Source organism: Macrobrachium rosenbergii, chromosome 7 (assembly GCF_040412425.1).
Source record: "Macrobrachium rosenbergii isolate ZJJX-2024 chromosome 7, ASM4041242v1, whole genome shotgun sequence".
In the NCBI taxonomy this organism is placed as follows: Eukaryota; Metazoa; Arthropoda; class Malacostraca; order Decapoda; family Palaemonidae; genus Macrobrachium; species Macrobrachium rosenbergii.
The window spans coordinates 30,077,501-30,099,467 of record NC_089747.1 but is presented as its reverse complement, the minus strand read 5'-3'; the positions used below and the strand labels follow the sequence as shown (position 1 = coordinate 30,099,467).

General features: G+C 35.0%; 1 protein-coding gene across 1 annotated transcript in view; it reads left to right on the top strand.

Moving 5' to 3' along the window:
• LOC136840268 (unconventional myosin-Ia-like) overlaps positions 1-21,967 on the top strand; it is a 221,328-nt gene that overhangs the window by 183,808 nt on the left and 15,553 nt on the right. Inside the window, exons 15-23 of the mRNA XM_067106912.1 lie at positions 606-742; positions 1,635-1,824; positions 2,903-3,128; positions 6,043-6,183; positions 8,788-8,802; positions 11,259-11,330; positions 12,835-12,921; positions 13,232-13,363; positions 15,736-15,842. Of these exons, the coding sequence (XP_066963013.1) occupies positions 606-742; positions 1,635-1,824; positions 2,903-3,128; positions 6,043-6,183; positions 8,788-8,802; positions 11,259-11,330; positions 12,835-12,921; positions 13,232-13,363; positions 15,736-15,842 (1,107 nt within the window). The remainder of the gene's footprint in view (positions 1-605; positions 743-1,634; positions 1,825-2,902; positions 3,129-6,042; positions 6,184-8,787; positions 8,803-11,258; positions 11,331-12,834; positions 12,922-13,231; positions 13,364-15,735; positions 15,843-21,967) is intronic.

The window sequence follows — 21,967 nt, the reverse complement described above, 5'->3', positions numbered from 1 at the left end:
ATGTCATGCAAAACTAATCAATTAATAGATGAAAGCCGTGCTTCCATGAATGATATATGAAAAAAGTCAACGTCTTTACATTGTAGTAGAGGCTTTTTGAAGTACTAAAAACTTCCTTTAAGTGGACGTAACCTAAAACCCGGTACGAATTTCTTTCGATGATTGATGTATAAACATTGACGAAAAGGCTTGACTCATCATTCAATTGTGTTTGTTCATTCATTTATTCATGGTTTTGGTGCACTGATCTTCTTAGAACTACTTTAGACTTCTCTTCATTGATTACATTTTGTGAAGCAACGTTTGTTACTCATTCCTGTGAGTTTCCTTTCATCATATTTGTTCACTGAATTAGATAAGGCTTTGATTGGAGTTAAAGTTAGATATATCAACGTGAAATTTCAGTAGCAGTGATTATAAATGTTATTATGTTTTACTAGCAATTTGTATTAAGCACACGGAGCGAAATATTATGATCAATGTTTATGTTTTTCATTCTGGGGTGCTTTCATTTTGCAGGTTATGATAAAGATAAAGACATACGCTCTTCCATTAAGAACAGTAATAAGCATAGAAGTGTGTCGTAACAATTTTTCTCTCTTCAGAATTCGTCACTACGCGGGATCCGTGACGTATAGCGTCCACGGATTCATCGAAAAGAACTGTGATAGTCTTCATCGTGACCTGACCAGAGCCATGTATCGTTGTAACCACAGTATTATTAAGGACCTTTTTCCTGAAGGTAAGAAAGCAGTGTTCTTTGTATTATTATTATTATTATTATTATTATTATTATTATTATTATTATTATTATTATTATTATTATTATATTATTATTATACGTGACCGTGCTCTTATAGCACAGCAAACTTTCATTAAAGAGAAGACTCATATGTGAAAAAAAGAAAAAAAAAGAGGAAATAAGAAGAAAGGAACATTACGAACTGCACCAGGGGCGAGAGCTCGGCTGACATAAGGCCAGCATAATCCTAGAACGAACGAACAGTGCGATAGATGTGGTCTAAAATAAATAACAAGTAAATGGAAACGGAAAGTTCAAATGTATGCAGCTTTATGAAAAACACAGGAGAGGATTGTAATATTTTGCAAATGGTGTCAAGGTTTTAAGATTGAATTGTAAAATGAAGAACTATTGTCATCTTGAGAAAAATTATGACACTTGAAGGCAAGCACCTCACAGTTGCAGCTTGAAATGCCCTTCCTTGTATGGGGAAAGCTTTCTGTAATGACAACCACAAGAAAAGGCGTTCTTCTCTAACACAAATCCACTCAGACGAAAGAGCAGTTATTCCTTTCTTTCTTCCACGCAAAAATCTGCATCAATAAAACTTTCTCAACTCATGCTCAGATTGCTTCTTAAATGGGTCCTTCCAAAATGTACGTTTCTCAAAATACTTATACTGTACACTGAATCAACTTCATTGAAAGCACTCGCTGAGTGAATGTTGTTCTGGATGACAGGCAAGGTCGGACTGTTGTGCCTTGATGAGGATTTACTTGTCCCATATGTAGCTATATAATGTTTGTCTTTCCTGGTGTTTATCCAATGTTTTTGCAAATGCACATTTATCTGTGTATTTATTTATTATTTATTTATTTATTTATTTTGGCAGGTAATCCCCGTCGTACCACTTTGAAACGTCCAGCGAGCGTGGGTACTCAGGTGCTTATATCCGTATCTGCGTTATTAAGAACGATACGCTCCAAAACGCCACATCTTATTTCTTGTGTCAAACCTAACGAACTGAAACAGCCTAGAATACTGGAATCAGCTCTTGTTTTACATCAAATCAAATACTTAGGGTAAGTTGTATGTGGGATCCGTAACTTATCTTTTCTTTACTTCCGTTCTCCCTTTAAGGAAATGCCTTTTGCTCTGTTGCATCTCTCCGTTATTATCTAGCGATTGCATGAAAACTTTGGCAAATAATAGATTTGGAATTCTCCTTCTGCTTCCTTTTCCCTAACATTGCTTCATGCTATCAAAAGGGGGTCTATCAATTGCAAGGAGGATCTACTTTTTCTTCCGTTTGTCCCTCGTATTATCTTTTTCTCCACTGGATTTGAATTAGATGAGGACATTAACTTTCTCCCCCGTTGTGGTCTTTATTTCAAAAACACTTCCGCGGTACCTGATTATATGAAATGTTTTAATGTGAATAATGTTTGATTATTTTTACGTAACATATGTGTGTGTCGAGTGCTTCTGATGTTTATCTGTTTTGTGTGGAAGGTATTAGTGTTAGATTCATCTGATGCAGCAGAGAATTTCATTTTATAGATTCTGTGAAAAGATATTTATGCATAAAAACCTTCTTGGTTGCACACAACTTAAACTTTAGTTCATCATCCTCACTTCCAAATATTAGAGATATTCCAGTGTTAAGAACATCTTGTACCAAAGAAAAACTACTTTTTATAGACCTGGGTTCTTATTGAAAAATGTAATTTTTTCATTCAGTACCATAGATTCTGTTCCCTGCAGTTTTTTTTTTTTTGGTTATGGTCATGTAATTTTTTATTACATGATGTACTGCTACAGGGACTTGCTTTTTGTTCTTACTTCCAGTATTCTTTTTCTATTACATTACATTTGTGCAACAAACTGAATGTTTTCTGGTCTCACAAACACTCTAATCATTTCAGTTTACTATTTTTGTTTTGAAAATCATTTTACCACCTACTATCTAAAATTTAATGTTGATCAGAATTCTTTCCTTGTTCTACAAGTTTATTATTGTAATTATTCCAGCATTTTATATATAACATTTATATAATCGTGTTCCTAGTGACCTTATTTTTATCATTATCATTGTGGCTGTTGACATTATGATTGTCAATACAGTATACAGTAATGACACGATCTTCCTCCTGCCAACAGGTTAGTAGAGCAAGCACGGGTGCAGAGCGAGGGATGGTCCTATAGAGCAACTCATGATGCGTTCTTGAATCGTTATGGAATGTTGTCTCTACACACTTGGCCCGTCTGGAGAGGGGCGCCTCTGGAAGGCTGCGCCTTACTCTTGGCGGACCTGCCACTGACGCCGCAGCAGTACACCTTCGGCAGGAATAAAGTCTACATCAAAAGTCAGAGAGCAGTAAGTGGAGTGGTGAAGGAATTTTCAAGTTGTCAGGCATCTTAGGTTTCTTGCAATTGACCGTCTGTTGTCATGTATACAGTATATTATATATGTATATATATATATATATATATATATATATATATATATATATATATATATATATATATATATATATATATATATACTTACATATATACACACATACACATATATATGTGTATGTATATGAAACTATAAGTGTAAATGATGACAAAAAGGGGAAGTAGAATCACCATGGCAAAATTTATAGACGAGAAATTAAAAAAGAATGACAACTTTATAGGATACATTTCGCACAGGTTTTTCAAAAAGTGAGGGACACAAATTACTAGCTGCAGCGAAAACATGTGGACTTGAACTTTGGACCAGGTTGTTGCTAGAAGACATTAAGGAAACGTCAACCTCACTACCAAACAGGCCTTCAGCAACCTTGCCGGCTTCTTATATTCAGAAATGATAGCATTATATGTAGTCGGTTTCATTTCGTCGTTCCACCCATGGGTGAAAATGTGGCATATGCGCATGTGAAGCTCGTGATTGCCTGACAGTCGACGTTTCCGATATCGTTGGCGTATCGTGATAAATATTAAACGAGTTCTTTAGTAACTTATTTGAATGTTTATATATACAAAGATCCCTATACCCTCTTATGCAAATCATAAACATGCCGATTTGTATCTATAATATGCCAATAGAAGCACACGAAGGATGAGCTTGTATACAAGAGGCTACTCAGATAAAACACAAACGAACGATGGCCTTTCAATAATTATGTTTTATCTCACTGGTATCTCCCAGGCTACAAGTAGACCTATGCCCACAAACTGATCGGATCACAAGATTTCCTTATCATTCAAACTTTATTTGTGTACAGTTTCATTGCATGAATCTGAAAATAACTTTATTACGATATCACACGGAAAAATTATATTTAATAATGTTGACTACTGTAACACGAAGCACTGACACGAGAACGACTGGCCCATGCTACTGATTCGCCAAATATTTAATTTCACTGGCCTTCTTTTAAGCACACTCTCATTTCATGTCAGTCAAAATTACTGTCATATTGTAACCATTATTTTATTCATTACATCAGAGTGTCTTTACAGTAACTTAAATTTGAAAGTAAAAACCATGTCTAAGCCAGCTTTTTGTGCCGCATATATGTCATTTATATACAAAGTAGGGCGGGAACTTAATGAGATTTCAAACTTTTGCTAATAAGATATTTGGAAAAATAACTCCTGAAATTGCCCAGTCATTCAGCTAATATAACGATTTGTATGCCAAGAAAAAAATATGTAAATATGCAAAGTAATCTGAAGAGAAAGCCACAATATCATTGCTATGCATTCACTGAAATTTCCCGCTGTCCAGCCAGTCTTGTAACGGCTGTTGTTTCACCTACCACAGACAGCCTCATAGATAGCAACATCTCATGCTATTTCGAATATTACTTTGCTTCTGTAATTTAAATGCAGAAAATTATTAAAATACCTTTTATTTGCACTCGGATAACTAGATGTCTCTGTATTTACCCACAGTGAGATAAAACAATTGTTGAAAGCCCATTTTTTGTTTGTTTGATCCACGTAGACTGTTTGATATGAACTTGTTTTTCATTGAGCTTATATTATTATATTTACATATATCGGCATGTTTATGATCTATATAAAGGGTGTGAGGGGTTTTGTGTAGAAAAACACTTAGATGTATTACTGCAGAAACAGTGTGCTTCGATATCGGAAACATTGATTTCAGCCAATCACGATGTAGCTATTCATATTTCCACATTTACCTAAGACCTACGTTGGTGAGTGGACAGATGGAATGAAATAGACTATAGTAGAGTAATAGGGCGGATTATGATAGACTGTACATGCTATGGAGACTTGGGTGCATGCACATGTTATCACAGTGCTTGATACTATGAAGAGAGATCAGACAGTTAATTGTGCATCGATATACTGTACTGCAAACGTGTGCCATTATTCCGCGGAACATTGGAATGATAATGGCACATTATGTCATTTTAGTTTGAATCAATATCCAGTGCATAGATACTTCGTAATATATTGTTTACATAAATATTTACGTATTCGCCTGACAGTGGTTGAGGAGAATAAAATGCTAAATATATTAGTTATAGTATTTCTTATAATTGAATATGTGAGGACATTTTTTAGAATCCATTTTTCTCAGAATTTATTGACGGAAATACGGTAATATGTATGCATATATTAGACACACATATATGTATATAGACAGTATATATATATATATATATATATATATATATATATATATATATATATATATATATATATATATATATATATACATATACATATATATATACACAATGGTGACACCAGGACTGATACTCTCTAAATAAAAGAAGTTTAGTTTTTTTTCTCTCTCTCACTCATATATATATATATATATATATATATATATATATATATATATATATATATATATATATATATATATATATATATATATATATATATATATATATATATATATATATATATATACACATATACAGTATATATATAAATATATACATATATGTGTATATATATGTGTAAATTATATGTACTTGTGTATGTATGAACTATTTGTAATGAAAGGAATCATCCCCATCCTATATATATATATATATATATATATATATATATATATATATATATATATATATATATATATATATATATATATATATATATATATATATATATATATATATATATATATTTATATATATATATATATATATATATATATATATATATATATATGTATATATATATTTATATATATATATATATATATATATATATATATATATATATATATATATATATATACGAGTATACCCCTTCTTATAGAGCTAGAGGAATTCCGACGGGAGCGCTTGGAGGACTTGGCCGTTCTGGTGCAAAAAACCTACCGGGGATGGAGACAGCAGCAGAAATACAGAATGATGAAGGCGGCACAGATTACCCTGGCAACAGCTTGGAGGAGTTGGAAGGTACGCGTGTTTGATGTGTCGTCAGTGGTCCCATGTTGTTATTTTTTTTGTTATTGTTATTGTTGTTATTGGCAGTGGTGGTGGTGGTGGTGGGTGTGACATTAAGGTTAATGCTGTTATCATTTTTATAGCCTTACCAGTTAGAGGGTGACTTTACCATTGACCTTGTCTTGCTTTATCTAATTTGTGTGATGGCTGAGGAGTCATCGGGGTAACTGGTTAGTTAATTTTCTTGTTTTTCAGCGGGCAGCCGATTTTATGGAAATCGGCTCTGAATGTTACTTTTTTATCGAATGCTTTTTCCGACGATAAGTTTTTTCACCGCAAATTCAGAACGTAAAAAAAAATCGTTATTGGTTTAAAAATTTCTGTTTTAGTATTTCTGCTGTACTGGGTTTAGTGTATGATTACAAAAATTTGTTTTTTATTGATAAACAAAAAATACTGAAGCTTTTGAATTAATCTTTAATTGTTGGTAAAGTTAAAGTTTTATGAGGAATCATATTTGAGTTTAAAGAAAGGTAATTAGACCTATCTTTTTTTCAAGGTCGATTGGTTTTAGTACATATTGCTTACTGAGCAAGGTACCGTGCAGACACAGAGACATTTTAGATTATGAGAACTCTTATTATTCTGTACTTTTCTTTATTGTTTTACCATTCATATTTTCATGGATTTTTAATTCAGTTTTTATGAGAATTCATTTGCTGTTTGTGATAGGATAATAGCACAGTCAGTGGAATGGAAATATTTAGATGTCTCCTTTGGAGAAAAACGTTCATATTGTTTTCTGTTGGTTGTAAGTAGTTCATATTGCATGCTTTAACAGATCTGCAAAAGACACACGAAAACCAAGGTACTGTTCTTCATATGCATGACTTATTTGCTTTATTTCCTAACATCCATGGGAGTTGAAGCTAAAGACATCACGATGGTCATTTATTTAACGTTCCTTGGGGAAAATTCTTCAAATGTCGTACTATAAATCGAGCCACATCTTCTTGATATAGAAAAATTTAAAACCGGACAGAATTTGTTGTTTTCCTGTAGCAAAACTGCATTGAATTTGGGCCAATGGTGACCAGTTTTGAAAAAATATTGTTTTTTGTTTCCAATTCTTGGTATTCATTTGAAAATAAAAGATTGGTTTAACTTTTGAAGTTGGTCCCAAGTGGCTGAAACTCGTATTAGTCATATCAGTTATGTAGAAGCCTATCAGGAGGCTGATTCCTGGTATAAAGTGGCAGCAGAGGGTACTTTTGATATTGTTCATAAATTAATAATTATGTGATGCTTTTGATAGGCCTCTTAAATGCATTCTCAGTGCTGACCCTTTAGTCAAATACTGTATTCATGATACTTTTAATGGGCGTCATGTTCAATCTAGGTAATAAGTTATTCATGGAGGAAAGAAATTCATATATTGCTATCCTATGGTCACTCTGGTCTTTCCGGTCTTCCAGTTGGGTCACCTCAACAGAAAAACAACGTTGCTAATAGACTGAGTTGTTGTTATCTCTTTATATTAATGAACATTTACATAATTAGCATATATAGTGGAATTCATACATCAAGTTTCTTATTGTTCACATTTTCCCTTTAATATGGATAAGCACCAGCATTTTTGGCAAATGCGATCAAATTTCACATATTAGTCTTCCTTGTAGGCGATTTCCCATAGCCACTAAGGCTAGGTTGGATCTGGTTAATTTACATTAGGGAAGGCAGGTTTAGGCTGTGCAACGGTACGTTTCATTACATCTAGTAAGCATCCTGATATATACACATATTCCTGGTCATTTTATATATATATATATATATATATATATATATATATATATATATATAGTATATATATACAGTATATAGTATATATGTATGTATATATATAATGCATATAAATAATTATATGTATATATATATAATGTATATGTATCACACCACCACAGGTGACAAAATAAGAGACTGGTTTAGGTCCTGACCGGTTTCGATTTTATTTTTAAGTCACTGTCATGTGTGATGCGTAAATGGCATTTTAATGTGATTAAAATTATATATATATATATATATATATATATATATATATATATATATATATATATATATATATATATATATATATATATATATATATATATATATATATATATGGGAATAACGTACAACCAAAGGAAATTACAATTGATAAGTTCTACCTCCCCGGCAGGAATCGGACAGTTATTTGTTTTAGAATCAACAATAGACAGTGATTTGACCACATGGTGCCGGGGACGAAGTACTTATTATTTATTATTCCCCTTGGTTGTTAGTTATTACCAAGGTATAGTGAATTGGATATTAAATGATATTTATGGCTTTATATTTGTGGAGATATGCATATATGTATGTATGTATGTATGTATGTATGTATATATATATATATATATATATATATATATATATATATATATATATATATATATATATATATATATATATATATATGCTGTTCTGTGGAGATGTGTGGTAGCTGAAATGTTTCTCATACACATCTGCTTTTAGTAAGTAAGAAAGGAATGTGTAACTTAGTTGATTTTCAATTGCATGGCAATGCACCGTTTTCAGGCCAAGAAATATACGGTAAGTATATTCCGACTCTGCGGCTGCCTTCGATGCTTCTCTGCTCTGTGCTCTTTATGCCTTATATTCACCAAGCCCTTATTTTTTGAAGCTCCAGCTCTCCTTCAGTTTTGTAAAATCAGAATGAAGACCATTATTAGCTTGTGCAGATTCAATTGCTGGTATTTATAAGCGTGGTATGGTCGTCAATGAACTCTGCGTATTGTATTGAACATTTATAAACAGTTGCATCAAAGTTACCTGAGTAACTGGGTTTAAAGATTTCAAGATTTAGACCTAAAATTTGTAATCTTATTTTTTAGAAATTCCATACAAGTTGTCAAAGCACAACTGTGTCAGAGAATTTTTTGCTGGATTTTGAAGACAAGGAATATTTAAAGAGAAATGTTAATACTATGTGGTAAGATCTTGGAAAAATCCACGTGTTATTGAGACAAACAAGCACTCTCGAAGAATACTACCTCTGATACGCTTTATTGTACAACACCAGCACTTCCTGTCGCTTGTCTGCTTTTTTGCTTGAGGTTTCTTGCCCAATCCAACTGCCCAAGAAGACGTGGACGGTTAATAGCGATTAGGTTCGTTTTTGTCTGCTCTGTAAATTTATTTGCTTCACTTGTGGTTCACAAAAGGTTTTGCTTAGTAGAAAAAAAATATATGCTGCTTTCCAACTGTATTTTGAAACTGTAATGAATTTAAATAAAAATTCTCAATTCTGTTTTATGGATTAGGGTATGCTCCATAATACGTAATTATGGGGATTCTGTAAATTCCAGTATTCAGTTCAATTTTGAATTGCAATTTAGTTAAAGTATAGTTTCTAACGTAATTGGTGATGGACAGTTGCATCAGAACAATATTTTAGTGTTCATTTCATGCGAATTTTGATCACTCTCTGTAAGTGATAATGATACAAAAATTCTTGTAAATGTTTTGCTTATAGTGAGACGAACAGGTTTTAAAGGCGGGATATTTTATTACTTGATTTGTGTACGAAACTTGAAAACACAGTATAAATGCGTGAATCCAAAGAAGAATAATTTCAGTTATATTATTACACGGTGTTCCTAACAACAGTACTTTAATTCTGAAGCACAGAATCATACATACGACTGCAAATGTCTCATAATATTCTATAAAACAAAAGATATTCTGTCCATGAAGTTGTAACTGAATCGTCTGGTTACAAATTGTGTTCAATGAAAAATTAGGTATTTGCCTTGACTAGAAGAGAAATCCTGTATGCTGATGTTAAGGTACTGTATTTAATTCTTGACTTGATGTAGCTTACCATATAACGAGAGGTTTCAAGTTGTTAGGTTTGTTTTGTCTTCCATTTAAGAACTCTCAACTTGCAGTGAATACTGTTCAAAGCAGAGAATACAAAACAAGCTATGACTGTGTTGTTAGTTTAGACCATCAGAATGATCTTTTCAGTGATTTTCAGCGTTTTTGGCTGAAGTCATCTCAGCTCGCTCGAGACAAAGTTGAAGGTGGTGAAATGCTTTTCCCATTTTATTAGTTTTCACAGGACAGGCTTGAGAGAAGTACTGATCCTACGAAGAGAAAAGACCAGGAATCACTTTATGAAAGCTCATGAGAAAACTTGACCACGTGAGCGTTCGTACAGAACACTTTATTTCCGGCCAACGAGTATCGAGGTTTCATTATCGTGCACTGACAACCTGCTGGTCAACAGTGTCCTTAATTTTATAACAGAAGGTTACCAGGGCAGCTTTAAGTTGTGAGGGTATAGATAAAGTTTTTCATGGATATAGGGTGCTAATTTGCATAAGGCGCTCTTCATCAAGAGAATTTTAATGACACAGAATTGGTAAAGAGAAAATCATAGGAATGCTGGGAAATGCTTGCTTTCTTTCATAACTATTAGGCTTAAATTATAGTGTACCTGTATTATATGAGTGACGTAAATTTTACGGTAAATATTTGAAGTATAGCAAAAATTTATATTCTTTGCGGAGAATATTTTCAAGACTTAGAGCATAAATGCAGTAGTCCCAAAAATAGCACGATGCATCTGCTTTTCGTTACTGAGCGTCGTTTTTGTGTTGTTTGGCAGCCAGGGCGCATGTTTACATAATAGTGTTAACTTATTTGGTTAATGTATGTATTCTTTGATTGGTATTTTAAATATCTAAAATACGATGAATTCTTCGTTACTTCAAGTGACCATGCAAATTATTTTCTGTTTTTATTTTTATATGTAGCGTTTTTAACAACCTCATTACCTTGCTTTTGTCACAATTTTTCTGACATTAATAGAAGAAATGTTGGTTTTATTCATGAACTGTTTTTTTGACATGATTTTTTGGTAGCCTGTCATAACCTTTTTTGTTGTTTTTTTCCCTATCACAGAATTTCTTTTTGTCACTCACAAATCCTAATTTTTTGCAATTGTTTTGCTTTGATTTTTGCATGATATGCTGCATGTGCAGTTGAAGAAGACAGACCCCGAAGCGGCCAAAGACGCGAGGCTTTCAGTCAAAGGCTGGAAGTTCTTTATACTGGTAAGTGATGCGGGCGGGGCGTGGCGGGGGGAGGGGGGTTGATGTTACAAATTCAGACGGCTTTTGGGGGGAAACGTTTTGCTCCTGCTGTCCTCTGTTTCTGTGTCACTAACCTCATTGCAAATACTGTAATAAATTTTACTGTCATTCGAATTAACGCTGGGCACTATTAACTTCCTCACATTTAAATCTTTACCTTTGAAAACATTTGTGCTGGTGAATTTTGACGAACTCCCTTTTTAAAAAAAGTAGGTCCTGATAACTTATTCCCCTCTCCAAGTATATTCAGCGTCAGAGTAGATTATGTTATCATTTTAATTTTTGCTGGACATTGGTAGCTTCCATACATCCATTTAGATCTTTAACTACCAAGACACTTGCGCGGGTGAGTTTTGGCTAGTTTACCTGAAGGAAGTGTCTTCTGTTCCAGACCCGCTAAACTCCGCCGCGGTGAAATTGGATTTCATCTTCATTCTCATTTTCATTCTCAAAAGCAGTGAAGTCGATACTGCTGACATAGCATGACTTTACATTGCCATTTGCCCTTTTCCACGAGGAACACATCTTTATGTATAGTATTTGCGTGTTAGAAAAACCGTAAAAAATTTTAAGTTTCCTTAAAATAATTGTATTTTTGTGAAAATGAAAATCATCCCTTAAAACTTTTGGCTACCATTTATTCATTTTTCTTTCGTTTTAGTTTTGGAATTTGATCAAATGTTTCGTTTATTTTCCAGTGACAAGTTCTTATGAATGAAAATTATGTGCTTTATACATTAATGTTAAGGATAATACTGTGCTCAAGTTTATGTTGCATTTTATCTAAGAAAAGTACATCTGTGTATTAGTAAAGCTTAAGTTCCTCTTGAATGTCATCCCAAAAATGTAGAAGTGTGAACATTGAACTACCCGTCACACTGACCTTGTCGATGCTCCTCAATTATCAGTGCAATTTTACATTGTCCAAGCTACGTTAATTATTATAGACTCAGCGTCAGTTTCATTATTTTCGAATATGGCATCATGGCCCGGGAGGTCGAAGGAAAAAGGACTCGAAAGAACTTGGAGGCAACAGATGGGTCTGATTGATAATCTCTTCTTGCTCTTTCTGTTCTCATTTGCCACTTGGAAACCTGAGTAGCATATGTTCTGTAATTATTTGAAATGTTAGATACACAAAATGTTGCCGGTAGATAATAGATTTGGGTCCTTTGCAGTTTCCTGATAACAGTAGTAATTCCTAACTGATTAGGTTACCTGTATAGGTGTGGATATCAGAATAATTTTGTTCTTAAAAATTTGGATTCATGCTGAAATTAAGACTGCTTATATTTTTTCGAAAATAGAACATTTTTTCCTGATAAATGATTGTGCTGAGTCACAGTTTGAAAACAATTATATGTCTACTTATTTTATCGTAGCGAGATGACATGTGAAAATTTTCTGTACTTCTTACGAGATTAATTTTTTTATTTTTATGATTAAAGTTTGTATCTCATTTCAGGCCAGAGAAGAGTACAGAGAATTGAAACACCGGCGGAAAGTGGAATGGGCATCGCTAATAATCCAGAGAGCTTATATAAATTTTCAGGTAAATTTCATTCTTGAATGCCATCCAAAGATCATTTCTCATTTTTCAAATATTTCAGTTGACTTATTTCTTACTTGGTTATTATGTCGTGATTGTTTGTTTGATGCTTAACTTTGGTGTATACTGGTTTAATTTTTATTTCATATGTATTTTGATACTGTACACTTCTTTTCTGTGGCAGAAATAATTTATCTGCACATTTTCATCTACTAAGGGTCATCCTTGTCAGTCATGATTGCCAACAGAAGTAAATTTATTCATTTCTTTGATCCAGCAGAGAAAATGTTAAATCGATCATTTTGCTCGACAGAGATGGAAATTTCTGATGGTACTTCTGTCCGATCAGCCGAGCGACTCCCCGGCAGACTGTTCATGGCCTCCGTGCCCGCATTCTCTTGCCGAACTTAGCCTTCTTCTGCGTCGCCTTCATCACAAGTGGAGGGTAGGTATTTTTTCTGGTAGAAATCAAATCAGGAATATTGGTGATTAATCATATTTGTGGTTTTTTTTTTTTTTTTTTTTAGATTTTTCATTATATATTTTTTGTTAAGAACGATTTTTCATCATTCTTGAAAGCAGGGGTCCCCAAACTTTTTACATCACCTACCTGTTCATGGAGTCCTTGATCCCCCATCGACCCCTAGGCATGTACTTACAAGATTAATTAGAAATAATAATTAAGTAGATGTGCAGTTTTCTTGTACATTAGTGTGGGAAGCTGCGCCCACACCCTGTTTTCAATATACTTGGGAATGGGAAGCTGTCTACCAAGCCCTGAGAAACTGTTGTTCTGTCTCCTCACACCCTGTGAGTATCTTTCATGAAATACAAGGAACAAAAAGGAAAAACTGTTAAATGTCGTAGCTTTGGAGAAGTTTCGTGGTGGACAGACAGACAGAGGTAGGCAGACTGACAAGCTGAACTCCTCAGATCCCTGTATTATACGCGTGCGCTACAATTGCATTACCCCTAATTTCGATACCAAACCTAGCGTCAATAATAATAATGAGAGAGAAACTTCATAAATAATATAGGTAATATCAAATACATTAAAAATAAATCAAGATACCTCTTAATTACAACGGTTCATTGCCTTGTGATTCCAATTAATAATAAATTATCATATAACTATATAATTATCATTAAGTTTCAGAAAGTTCGAACAGGATATAAAATAAATAGACAATAAAAACTAATTATATATAAATTAAAAATGTGTATCAACAGGTTGTATTTTATGTATTTTTATTTCTTACACGAATGTCTGCATTTGAACCCAAAAGTTCAGTCGACCCCTGTTGACCCCTGGGCGTTATTGACCCCCTTGCATAGTACCATCGACCCCCAGGGGTCGATATCGACAACTTTGGAGACCCGTACTTCAAAGTCTTGTTGGTTTTATCATGTTAAAATTCATGCGTATATTGCGTTCTTTTGAAGTCATGGCCACATTATATTCATAAGCACTTACATCAGTATGTGGGATGCAATTATTTGAGACCTAAATACTTTGCTGACTGTCTAGTATGGCTAAAATTTGGTCACTTAAGCCTAACATGACTACACACTCGGGTGCATTTCTCTTCTCAAATTGTAAATTTCTATTTTTGTTTATTTCCTCAGTAACTCATTTTAATGTTCTTCATTCCTTCGTAGAGCCCAAAAATACTCTCAAATAGAAATACGTAATGTAGAAAGATTTCATGATTCATCATTGACGTTTCAGCATTTTTTGCAACAGGCGTGAAATGATTCCTCTCCCATCTCCAATACCTTGTGCATTTTATGCTTGAATTCCTATCTGGTCAGTGTTGGTTGGTGTAGACTAAGCCGGCCTTATGTCAGCACGTGCACAAAAATTAAAAGAGTGAAGAGGAATCATTTTAATTCAGACCATGTAAATTGGGAATCTCATGCTGAATTGTTAATGATGAATTAAGAAACGCTCCATAATGCTTCTATTTAAGAATATTTTTTGCCCTCTGGTTAAACAAATCATTTATAACTAACTCAATGAAGGGACTGGAGAAAGTTAAACTGAGTTACTGAGGAAATCAGATAGACAGAAATTGTAATTTTTATAAGCAGAGCACTTGGATGGGTAGTCATGGTGTGTATCAGTAATACAATTGTAGTCTGTAAGTAACCAAAGTATTTCCAGGATGTGCAGATGTCAGTCAAATGAATCCCAAGATTTGATGTAAATGCCTATGACCATCATTGTGGTAAGGTGTTAAAGAGAACAAAAGTCCTGGCGTGAACCTCTGGACTTGGCCAGCGAACTGATACGTATCCCTGGAATAGGTCTTCGTCTGTGCTCTTTCTCCGTGATTTTCTGGACTTATTGCTGGTCTTCGTCCCGTTACTTCCAGCTCTAATACTTTTCTGATTAACTGCTCCTCATCCCTTCTCATCACATGACCAAAAACCATCTCATTCTTTGATATCATAGTACATTTTCCACATGATTTTGCAGTTTAATTATTAATCTTAATTATAAAGCCTAATGCCAAACCTTCAGAAATAAAAATAATGGATACCTGAACTAGTTTGAGAGTAGGCTCAACAACTAATAATATGAATTCTACCATTTCTTTCTTACTCTTCTATCCATATTTCCCATGATTGTGCATCTTTTGATTTTAAAAATGTGCAAGAATTTTGTAAATGTGTAAACTTGACCTTTAGGACAAAATGTATATTTTTGTGGCAAAATTTGTATGTTTATTATTCGCAAGTTATATTCTTTCAAGTACCTTTGCTTTTGAAACATTGCAGCCAGAATATTGATTTTATTTTTTCTTTCACCGACAGTGTCATCGCTATCGCCTCCAGTTTGACCAAACAGCCAGAAACAGAATGAGAGAGAAAGTCACAGCGTCAATCATATTCAAGGACAGAAAAGCATCATACACCAAAAGGTATGCCCCATGTTGTGTTTTCAAGTCAAATGAAGCCAAGTATCAATTTTGATGTTGTAGCTTTTCATAACTTCTTTATTTTTTGGCTACAGGCGGCTCGACGAGCAAGAATCCGCGCTGACAACAATATTTTTTAATGCAAATTTAAAATACATTTATTAAAAATTATTGTTTTTTCCACTCTATCATTTTACCGTAAGTCAGTCATATTTTACTTAAGTGAATTGATTTCCCATATTTCTGGGGATTAGGGAGGTCGAAGGTACGTTGAGTGTGTTCCTTGAAGACACATGCCCATGGTCCTGTGGTAAAACCCCTTGGTAGTTGTGGCTAGGGAGGTGAGATTAAATGAGGTTGTGTTATGTTGACAGATACACTGTTCCTTGCAAATATAATCTTAAACTTTTTTTTTTGTTATTTTCGTAATCCCACAACAAGTTGTTACTTTGAATGGATGAAATAAGTCCATGGTTATTTTAGAGGGATTGTATGCTAGTATATTGTGGATAGTATGTTTTCATGTTGTATATAAGAGAGATAAACTTATCTTTCCAAACATATGGTTTTCAGCGTTAAAAAGAGGAGGCTTCTGTGCTGAAACTGGAAGTGACTTTCTCTTTTGGATCTGAACAGCGGAGAACTCTATAACGTCAGATTTTTATAACATACTGTCGCATCGTTTAACAGTCAAGGAAGGTCCTGTTTTGGCAATGTTGACTTAAGAATTCATTATTATTCAACCTCCTAATCATAAAACTTTCAATTCTTTGCTGTAAAGAGTTTACAAATGACTTACCTTTTTTGGAGATGGTATGTGGAAGATATCATTTGATTTTTTCTTAGACTGAGATGTTACAATTTCCACCATCTTCCAAGTACAGAATACGGTATGGATTACACGATGTATTACGAGAACGTTTTCTAGCCTACTGGCGGTAAACTTGCTCAAAATTGCCAGTATTTTTCTATATTGGTGGAGAAATTAAAGCCACGCGTGTTCGTCCCGGCGATATTACGCCAGCCACGTACAAGTTTGCTTACAGTTTTGCCACCAACATTAGTTTTTTATAGCAAAATCTGGTGGTATGATGGTAAAAAATGGTAGAGAACCTTCTCGGCCTAAACAACATTTTATTTTAGTTGTCATGTTCAACACAGGGTATTTACGGTGACAATGAATACGTAAATGATTTCTCGTGTCATTGCGTACACATAAAGCCATCAAAAACAGACTTTTCTTTAGGTATAAATAAGGGCTTCAATTAATCGGTTTTATCAAGAAATCTACCCGTCTTCCCTTGATAATACTAGCAAATTATTTCTTTTCCTTCATGTTGGTGATTTGTTCTTTAAAGAGCAATTGTATAGTGTTCGAAGCATGACTGATGTTGGCTTACAATCTGGATGAGGTGCAAGAGATTCGGAATATAGCCCTTTTGATTTTTTTTATTTGTACATTTACATTTCATTTTTTTTTATACAAATGAGCATTCAGTTTCGTGGGAGTTTGCTTTGGAAGTTAATGGCCTTTTAGACATATACCATATTATTTGTAAAACTTACCTATCATCATAAGCGTTTTTACGTCAGCGTTTACGTTTAAGAGCTTAAGCTTGAAATTAGTTCTCTCAACACTTTAGTCTTGACATTTTGCCTGAGATCCTATCAAGTCTGGGTTTTCATTTACTCCCTTTAACCATGATATCCTAGCCCTTCCTAGAGGATTTCTTCCTATTACTGGTGCATTTCTGACAAACTGTTCCTCATCCTTTCTCATCACATGTGCAAACTACTACATCTCTGCCAGTTTCCATGTTCGTAATATGATCTGCCGATCATGCCCAGGCCATGAATCTGAACATTCTGTGGTGGTACCTTTTTAGACAGTCCATTTTCCCTGTCAGGACCCATTTTTCTGCTGCATAGGTTAGTACAGACCTTATGTACTCATCATAAGTCTCTAGTCATCTCTCTTCGTTTCATCAATGTTGCAACTACTCTTTTTCTTATTCTTTCAACTCCTGATTCACAGTCCAGTGTGTCCTCAAGGCAAGAGATTCTCTACTTCATCCCAGATTTGCTCACCTTTCCCAGCAGAGTTGTCAACTCCCCTCTCTTGTACATTTGCTGTTGTTGTATATTTTTGGCATCGAAAATCTCACATTCCATTTATATCTTGAAACATGAGCACCCCTTGTGACACCCTCCGCTACATTCGGTTACCCAGTAAAGAGTACACCCCAACAGCTTTCTACAACAACCAGAATGCCACTTTCCTGATTGCATCTTTTCTCTGCTTCATATCCTGTCACCATAAGCTTTGTTTTGCTTTCATTGATTTTCAGTCTTCCCTCCATTTCGGTTTTCGACCTTTTAGAAATTTCCACCACCTCTTTCTCAGATTTTGTTAGCTGTAGGTCATCTTCATAGGGCAACTCCCATGGACCACTTATTACAGTAGAGTAGCATCACTTGTGAAGTTAGTCTTTGCAGTACCCTCTGCCTTCGTAATGTTCGTTTATTTATTCATCTTGGTACTCTTTCAAGTGCCGTTTCAAGAGCGAATATAATTTCCACATTCCAGTGTGTCCCTTTTCACTCCCCTATCATTACTGTAGGGGTCTTAACCCACTCTTCTGATCCTATGTATATTTCTTTGTTAGGTTTTCATATATTCTAGTAAGCTCATGGTTTACCCGTTCCCCTGACGCTGTTATTGAATCCGGATGGTCCTGTGCTTTCTCTTTTCCATCTTCCAGAGGGACCTTTTAACCTCTTCAGCGGTTATGGTATCCATTTGAACATTATTTTTTGCCAATATCCTTCAGTTTAGGTTCATTGTCTTAGTTTAGATTTTCAAAATACTGCTACCATCCTTCCGGCATCTTTCTTATCAACTTTAATTTCTCCATTTTATCTTTTAATATCTATTGCACCTTTTGCATCATTTCCATCGTTCCTTAGCCATTTTCCCATCCTGAAAATTGTTTCTTGTCCCTTTGTTCTGTTGTGATTCTGATTCCACTCATCCCAACTCCTTTGCCCTTATCGCCTGCTGTAGGCTCCCTGGTCGTCTCCCTGTGTGCAACTTCATCCTTTTCTCTGCTGGTACTCTGCCAGAGCTTGAACGCTGTCTTCTTCTCTTGTACGTGTTTCTCTTGCTCTATAACTCTTTCCCTATGTGTTATGCGTCATACTTTTTGTGCAGCCTTTGTAAACCTTATTTCGGCAGTTTCCAGGGAACAGTTTTTAATGCGTTATTTGCTTACTCTTTTTTCATGATACTCCATTTTTATTTCATGTTTCCATTGTTCTGAATGGCTCTTTTTCCATCTTCTTCTGTGTTAATTTAGATCGCTGAAATCTGTGTTATGTCAAGAATGCCTCACCTAGTATAACAGTCAGTCACCCCCCCCTCTTCCTTTTTATGCCACTTGTACTTTTCATAATGTAAAACAATTTGAGTTTCAGCTTCTTCAGTCTCGTATGCTATAAAATTCTCTGTGGGCTCCTTAAAGTGAATGCTCAGCTTCTATAATCCTTGGCCTTGGAAAAATTATAAAACTGCTTCTTCCCCCTGGTTTCTCTCTTCTTGGCTATATTTGTCCATAGCATCCTCAGAACCAGCTCTGTGCACTATGTGGACATTTAGATCTCCTCATATTATTATTGCATCTGACTGTGGCGCTTCTGTCGCTGTCTGAAAACCTTTCTCAGAATTCATGCCTTTCTTTTTCTGGTCTTCCTGCCTGTAGCGAGTAAACCAAATAATAATAATAATAGTAAATATGCAATCTTTTTTCTAAAATCTTATTGAACAGTCTCCTTGATTATTTCATTTATTCGCCCTGCTTCAGTCATATCATCAATATTTTCACCTCTGATCATTATACCTGCTCTTTTTCTTGTGTCACGTAAATTTACATTTCTCTGCCTCACTACCAATAGTTTTTGTGTCAGACTCTCTCTTTGGCTGCAGTATGCTGCAAATGTTCTATTTTTCTTGTCAGTATTTCCATCCCTTCTTTGGCTATTCCAACTATTGCTCCCACATGTACGAGTATAGTGCTCAGTTTTATCTTCTCGAAGATGCATTGCATCCCCTGCCAACTTAAACACTGCTGGGTGCTGGGGACCTTTTCGTTTTGAGAAAATATCAATTTTTGGCGCTGTTGTCTTTTTACAAATTCAGTTTGCCCAGAGAGACGAACTCAACTTGCTCAATTTCCTCCGCGTTAATAATAATAATAATAATAATAATAATAATAATAACTAAGCTATTTCAGCTCATCCTTGAATGAATATACCGTAATGAAATTACCCCTAACCTGGTCATCCCAGAACACGGCCTTGGGTACCTTCTGGTAATTGTACGGTCAAATTTATCCCCGACAGAGGCCATATGTGCATCAAAAAGACGATGTTGTCTTGGGATTCCCTCTGAGTGTCCTGTTTGAAACTTTTACATGGGTATTGTAAAAAAAAAAAGCATTTTTTTAAGGTTACCTGCCCCAGCCACCTGCTACATGCGCATTAGCGATAAACAGTACTGACGGAAGACTTCCTTTCCTTGATGTTCTTGTTTTACAGAATAGTGTACTTATGGAAAAGGGTGGCCGAGGAAATAACTTAACCTCTGCCTTAACAGACACAGTAAGGGAAGGTGTAAGGAGAGTGTTAGCATCACTTTTGCTGTAGAACCCTTTCAGACTGCTCTCTAAACAATTCCATACATAAAGAGTTTAACATGAACGCCCAGTTTCTAGTGAACAACACTTTATAGCCATCAAATGGATAGATAAATGAAAAACATTGTCGGAGAAAGGTACACACCGCAAGCCCCTCACTATGATAGAGTACTAACCATTGAACTTTACTGCCATGAATTTATGGGCTCTCCTTATGGGAATATGAATGTGCCTTACATGAATTTATCACTGGGTGTGTGCCAAACTCTTTAACTGCAACCAAACTGTAAATGTTATAATTTATTATAAGAATCAGAAAATGTCTACGCTCCTGATGAACAGCAATCCAATCCTGTCTGTGCATGACGCCCCTGAGAAGACAATTGTGGTCTACCAGTTCTGTGCCAAGTCTGGCGTTTTTATGGGAATGACCATTATCTTCACTCCAAGAAGACTTTATGCCACGTTCAAGAGGGTGCCTTCAGGAAACACATGAATGAACAGTTCAGTATTAGATTGACTTGTCAAGACTTGACATCTGATATAAGCGTCATCTACAGCGCCTCGACAGCCACCACCTCTGCATCTTAGAAGCCCTTCGTATTTAGAAAGACAAACCATTCCGTAACCGTTTACGAGCCATTTCTTTTACCTACGGATATTTAGAAAGCCTCGACAACAATAATCACATCTCACGACAATGACACCATCAATCTGGAACCCTGGATGAGACACCCAGTGGAATAAACTGGGTTGCCTAGAGCCAAACACCCATCGGGTGGTCATAGAGATTACTTGAGAAGACAACCGACCATGGTTATCAGTTAATCGACCATGGTAATCAGTTACCTGGTTTACATTGGAAAGTCTCTAGCAGTCAAAGGCGAGCGCCAGATTAGCATCTGCTTAGCCAATAAACACCCTCCCCGCCATCCCCCTCGCCACTGCGATACAAATAATTTAGTCCATCTGTGACTTTCGTTATTTTGAACTGCAGCGAAACACTAACAGCCATATTTTACATTTCTTTTGGTTTTATAAATCATTATATATTTATATTAGTGAAGGGAAAACATTCTTGAGTGTTTCCATACACTCCCTTGGATGGAATGAATATTGGTCAATTATCAGGTGACCTTTCTCATACAGGGAAAGGAATTGTTAGAAAACCTAGAAACTTCACTGTAAATTAAAATCTGCCGATTCAGCAATAGTTTACAATAAAAATAAATAATAGCAATAGTTCATACCGACGAATAAGCCTTGTTACGCTCCAAGACCTAGTTTGACATTTCAGTGAAAGCTGTTATTTGTTTGGGCTGCTCAAGGAACTAGTGAATGCTGGCACAGGACTAACGTAAAAACAAAGCTGTTCTGTTCCCATTGATTATATCCGTAGTTTTAGGCTTATTTTGTAAAGAAAGAGTGTGCAGTTTA